General features: G+C 37.7%; 1 protein-coding gene across 1 annotated transcript in view; it reads left to right on the plus strand.

Annotated features, from left to right (window-relative positions):
• Dnajc21 (DnaJ heat shock protein family (Hsp40) member C21) overlaps nt 1–3,821 on the plus strand; it is a 48,185-nt gene extending 44,364 nt beyond the window's left edge. Inside the window, exon 10 of the mRNA XM_023707458.1 lies at nt 3,789–3,821. Coding sequence (XP_023563226.1) covers nt 3,789–3,821 — 33 coding nt within the window. The remainder of the gene's footprint in view (nt 1–3,788) is intronic.
• The last annotated feature ends 2,315 nt before the right edge of the window (nt 3,822–6,136 follow it).

Consider the following 6,136-nt stretch of genomic DNA (forward strand, 5'->3'; position numbering starts at 1 on the left):
GCCTGGCCCTAGCTCAGGCCTTTAAGTGGCTGCTTCCACAAAGCTGTCAGCCTCAGGTTGCTGGAGTTCGAACCTCACACCTCTCCCGCTGGCCAAAAGTGCCCTGAAGGCATTCGAGGAACCAAAAAAAAAAAAAAAAAAGATGAAATGGATGCCATTTATACAGGTTTTTAAAATACTATGTTGATTATCATTTATATAAAGAAATTCTGAGAACATCAATGAAAAGAGACCTTCAGAGAAGCGTTTGTCTCTGAAAATGGAAGGAAAACTTCACTGGCTGTGAAAAGGACCTCATCAGAGTCAGTTGGCTTTTTGTTTTGTTTTTAAACTGAAGGAAAATGTTATCAGAATACTTAAGGCATCCAGAAAACGGCAAATTAATGCCCCACTAACAGGACATACGCTTGCATTAAGGGAGAAGAAGGGTTCTACCTCTCCTGGCATATTCCAAAACCATGTTGTGACTGAGGCTATTGTCTCACTGTTCCTTCTCCCTTGTAAAGCTCAGATTTGTAGTTGGCCACAGAGCCACGTGGAATGCAGTAAAGACTGTCTTCCTACCCTACCATGCAGCTATCGCTGTGGGCCAGTGGTTCTGGCGTATTCTGCAGTAGGTCCTTAAAAATACAAGGATGTCCTTCTTCATCACTCAGTTTCTAGGTGAAGAGTTCGTGGCTCCTGTGTGGGGTTGTGGATTCTCGCCAGGACACAGCAGCAGAAGCAGAGAGGTAACTAAGATATATAGTGAATGTTTAAAACATTTTTTACAATAAAAAAGATACATTGCTACTAATTCCTTTGAAAATACTCCCTGTCCAAGCATACTTACCCCATGATTCTTGCCACCTTCTAAGGCAGTTTTGGGATTTTTCCTTGGTATGTATCTTTATGAGGTATAATCTAAAACACATCAAGCTGGGGAGATGGCTCAGTAGAATAAGCACTTCCCTGGCAAGCGCAAGGGCCTGAGTTCAATCCCCAGTTCTGCAAAACAATAAATAAGTGAAAATAAAACATCAAATTCTGCTAAGTGCAATCCAACTGAAAGGCTTCACTTAGTCACTAAATTCTGGTACCTTATGACCTCTGGCTCTTCCCCAAAGTTTAAATGACAATGAAAAGTAGATGTTTGTGTTCATAACATTGGATTAGCCATGAAAGCACACTAAAGGCACTCTTGACAGAGGACTTACAGAACTGATTCAGAAAGTGACAAGTACAGTGGGATAGATGTGCTCAAAAGATTTTGAGGGGCATTAATGCCAGTATCTTACTATGATAACTTTCTAAAATGTGAACATTCACTGTACTTTTCAGTCATATCAGCGCTTCAGACCTGACACAGGATCCTGAGAAACCAGTTTACTTACCTCTGACTTGTGGAGGAATAATGATGCCCGCATTGTTCTGATCTTTCTTTTTTTTATGGGTGACTAAATCCTTATTAATGCATGAGTATTAAGCAGATATACATTTATTCAAAGGAACAGTGACAAGGGCTTGTGGGTCTAACTCTCACAGAACTTTGGTTGAATTTGAGCTCTGATGTTAGTATATTATCTTGAGCAAGTCAGGTTCTTTAGCCATTTTAAAAGAATCTATAAAATAGATATGAGACTGGTCTTTTAGAAATGAAGTTATAGTCTTATGAGTGAACATAGGACCTGGGCATATAGTAGGCATTTGATAACTGTTAGCTTATTTATAATAGTCTGATAATATTTTGCCTTATTTAAGTATTAACTTTGTTTTCTAAACCCAAGCAATGAATTTGGAGTAAAACTGGTGATTAAATTGGTCTTATAGTGTTTTGTTTTGCTTTGTTTTTAAAAAGCCCTTTTATATATATTGAAATTCTTTATGCCCAAAGAAGAAATTATTCCCAGCTACATCTGTCTTGAAGATGAGAGATAATTAGGTTAGAAAGTTCAGTACATTTGTATAATTACTTTGCCATTAAAACTAGTCAGAGGTTCAACATTGTTTGTACATATGAAGTGCCTTCTGAAAATCAAAAAGTCCCAAACTGTCCTGTATGCTACAAGTCATTTAATTTTTAGAGAACATTTCTTAACAATTTCTGAAAATTAAAAGGTCATGAAAACATTTAAGCAAAGTAGTATATAGTTTATAATGTCTTAAGATTTTTTTTTTTTTTTATTTTCCAATTTGGTAAGAACTCAGACTTCTTGGTAATGTTTGTCTCCGCATATTAAATTCAATTTCAGCAGTTCCATCCAGCACTGTGGTGGGTCTCTTTACCAGGCGGTGCGCTCCCTGTACATTGAGTGCACAGTCAGAACCAACTGGTGTTCTGGCAAGACACAGAGGGTTCCTGCTGCCCGGGAGACTGCCTGAGGGATGGCAGGGCAGTAGTGGTTGCCTTTGTTCACCTGCATAGTTGAGATGGCCAGTCAGCAGTGCCTCTCCTGGCAGGCATGCTCACAACTCTGCCTGTCCCAGCCAAAGCAGTTATTGTCAACCTTGTTTTTATTTATTTATACATTTTAAATTTTTATTTTTTAAAGAGGTACAAAACAGTATTAAAACAATAATTAACATGTGATACAGATTTTTTTTTTTTTTTTTGGTAGCCTGAAGATGCCTTGAGGGCATTTCTGGTTTGGCGTGAGTATCTGGGTTCAAACCACAACATCTTGAGCATGAGTGCTTTGTTTAAGCAGACACTTAAACAACTGAGCTAATGAGCAGGCCCCCAAATGACAGAAGGATTCCCACCCCCCAGCCTGAAGATCCCTTCCAGGCATTTCCAGTTTGAGTGAGTATCTGGGTTCGAACCACAGCATTTTGAGCCTGACTGCTATGTGTAAGCAGGCACTTAAACAACTGAGCTAATGGGCAGGGCCCCGTGATACAGAATTTTACTAAACAAAATAATATGAATTTGACAGTATTTGTATCCATAGTGTTGTCTTCAAATCAGTTGTTCATATTACCAGAAATATGCATGCAAAATTGAAAGAAGAAAGAAAAGATAGAATAAATTAAGGGAAAAAGGTAACAATTCAAAAAGGAGACAAAATAAATTAAACACCAACTGTTCCTTTTCCATAGACCAGCAAACATCCACAGTACAGTTGTCCAAACCATCCTGCTTACATAAGTACATCTCCCCTGCTCCCTCTCTTGTCCTTCTCATGAACCTTGTTTTTAGGACACTTTTTTTTTTTTTAACAGTTATTTCAATTGTTTTTAATTCCCATCTTGAAACTTTTTTCCTAACTACCAGATTGATCAATTGGGTGCTGTTTTTTGGGTATTGACCAATGAAGCTCTTATGTTTCTGGCAAGACTATTAAAGACAATTCATAGTGTTCCTATTTTTGAGTTAAATGATCCTCATTTTTCAGAAAAGAATAACGGTTTTTCACAACCTTGTTTCACTTTTGTTAGTTTGGAAACTGAAGAATGAAGCTATAAAATTCTCTTTGTAAACCTTTGAAATATAGCAAAAAGGACAGTTTTTCCCTTGGAATCCCACACAAGCAATTTAATGTTTATCCGCTAGGACTATTAGTAAGAAGATAGGTTTACAGAACTGAACTCTTCCTGATAGTATTTTTAAAACTTGCTTTCCAACATAATATTTTGTGCCTGTACTTTATCATGCCAATATCATTGTAAAACCTACATAATATATGATTCTCCACAATTTAAGCAATTTCCTATTATTCTGTAGGCTTTCCTATTTTTCACCACCATAGTCCAGTAAATATACCTGTGTATACATCTATGTTGCTTTTATTTCTGTTTCTTCTCCTTAGGATCAAGTCCTGGAAGGGAAAATGCTGGAGTAAAAAGATGTTCTGCACCGCCAGGTTGTCATCCCAATAAAGCACATCTGCTTTTTTAATAACTGTAGGAGAGAATAGCTTATGTCAAGTCTACACTATAAAATTATCATTATACTTCTTATAGGATTCAAATCTGAATTCTACTTGATTCATGTTTAAACTTGGAAGCAATCAAAATAGTTTTTGAGTAACTAACTTTCTTCTGAACGAACAAGTTCGAAAGACCCTGCACTACAAACAGTGGGTAATGATGAAAATATCCTCAGGTGAAGGTTGGTATGAGGAGCCTCCTCAATTGCCTTAAACTAGAAGGCAGACATGGCTACATCTTCCCTTTATAAATAAGAGCAGGGTGAACAAATCAGTCCGGATCATGAAGTTAGATCCACATAGGTTCAAATCCCAGCTCTAGGCTTTACAAACGCTGGTAACTTTGGGATATTACATTAGAGCTCTGAGCTTGTTTCCTTAAAAGTTTTGGGTTTTCTTTTGTACCAGACATCAAACCTTGTGCTTGCCAGGCAGGTGCTTATGCTGCTGAGCAATCTTTCTGGCCCATCCTTAAAAGTAGAGATGGTATTTTTCCATGAATTAGTGGCTAAAATTGTGTGCAGTATCATGTGCAAATAACCTACCACAGTGCTACACAAAGGCCCTTGTTATATCTTGGTTCCCATCTGTTACAGCTCTCTTCCCCTTCGAATGCACTGAAGCGTGTAGATTTAATTGCCAGTTGGTCATTACCCAGATCTTCTGGTACAGTGGGTTTTCCTCTGGATCTTAGTTTTGTTGCCATTTTATGAAGAGCTAGACCAGGTGATTTTCCTTGATTTCATGAGGCCCCCTTGGCCTGCTACCTGCTGAAGACAATGGGGGAAGAGTGTTTCTATGTAATTCAGGCTGACTCTGAACTTACTACATATATAACCCAGGCTGACCTTGAACTCCAGACAGTTCTGCCTCATCCTCCAGAGCTAGAATTACTGGCATGCACCACCTCACCCAGCTAGATACCATTTTATTAGACTTACTCAACTGATAAATTCAAGAAATTTGATAACATACTTTTTGGGGTGTAACAACAGTATAAAAATTATAAGTCCATATAATCCTTGATACAATTATACTGTACTTTTCTAAAAATATCTTAGAAGTTTCACACTTGAGAACAAAGGTTTTAAATGCAGCATTTTTTTTTTGCAAAAGCCAAGCATTCTAAATACCCAAATATGAAGGACTAAAAAATTATGGTATGAAGTGACCTACAAGATACAGTGTTAATGCTGAGCATGGTGGCATTTGAGACCAGTCTGGACTACATAATGAGTTCAAGTCCATCTTGAACTACATGCAGAGTGACACATTGGCTCACAAACCAAATAAGCAAATGAAATAAAAAACATGAAGCATTTGTATTATTCGGTAGTTGAAGAAGCACAACAATAGCTATCACTGAGCAGATGGCCAAGGGGTTATCTTTCTCTTGTACCACTTTTGTACTTTTGGAATTTCATACTAGTTGTATATATTATTTCCAGAATGTTATTTTTGTGGCAGGCAGAATTTTACAAGTGTCCTCTCACTATAAAAGTCCTTGATCTAAAACCTGCTTTCCCAATAATATTTTGTGCCTGTTCCATGTGATGCCAATATCATTTTAAAACCTACATAATATATAATTCTTCGTAATTTAAGCCATTTCCTATTAGTGGTTTTTGAAGCTTTCCAATTTTTCATCACCATATTCCAATAAATATACTTGCACATACATCTATACTGCTTTTATTTTAGGAATACTAAGGCCCATCTGTGTTTTGATTCATTTATCCATTTTCAAATAGAAACTTGATCTTGGGCCAACCAGATAGCTCAGCGGATTAAAGCGCCTGCTTAGGCAGACACAGGGTCATGGATTTGATCCTCAGCCTGCTGTGCTGGCTCTGCCCCTGGGGTGTGCTGAGACTGCAATTGAGAATGGGTGTGGTGGCGCGTGCCTGTAATCTCAGCGCTTGGGAGGCTGAAAAACAGGAAGGATCACTCAAGTCCGATCTGTGTAGTGAGACCCTGTAGACCCTATACTAAATACTTAAAAAGAAATGAGAACGAAAGTTTTAAATGCAGCATTTTTCACACTTGAGAACAAGTATAAAATGAGACCCAAGTCTAATTTTCTATACAATTTAATTAATCTGTAGTTTGATTCACTGTTATCATTCTTTATGATTCTGTCAGCATTATTAGAGTGAAACCTCAGGAGAGAGTCATGTACTGTGCCATCTTTTACTCCCAAAGTTGTCACCCTTTCAGGAAATGCCCCT

This window comes from Octodon degus, unplaced genomic scaffold (assembly GCF_000260255.1).
Source record: "Octodon degus isolate 3935 unplaced genomic scaffold, OctDeg1.0 scaffold00293, whole genome shotgun sequence".
NCBI classification, from domain to species: Eukaryota; Metazoa; Chordata; class Mammalia; order Rodentia; family Octodontidae; genus Octodon; species Octodon degus.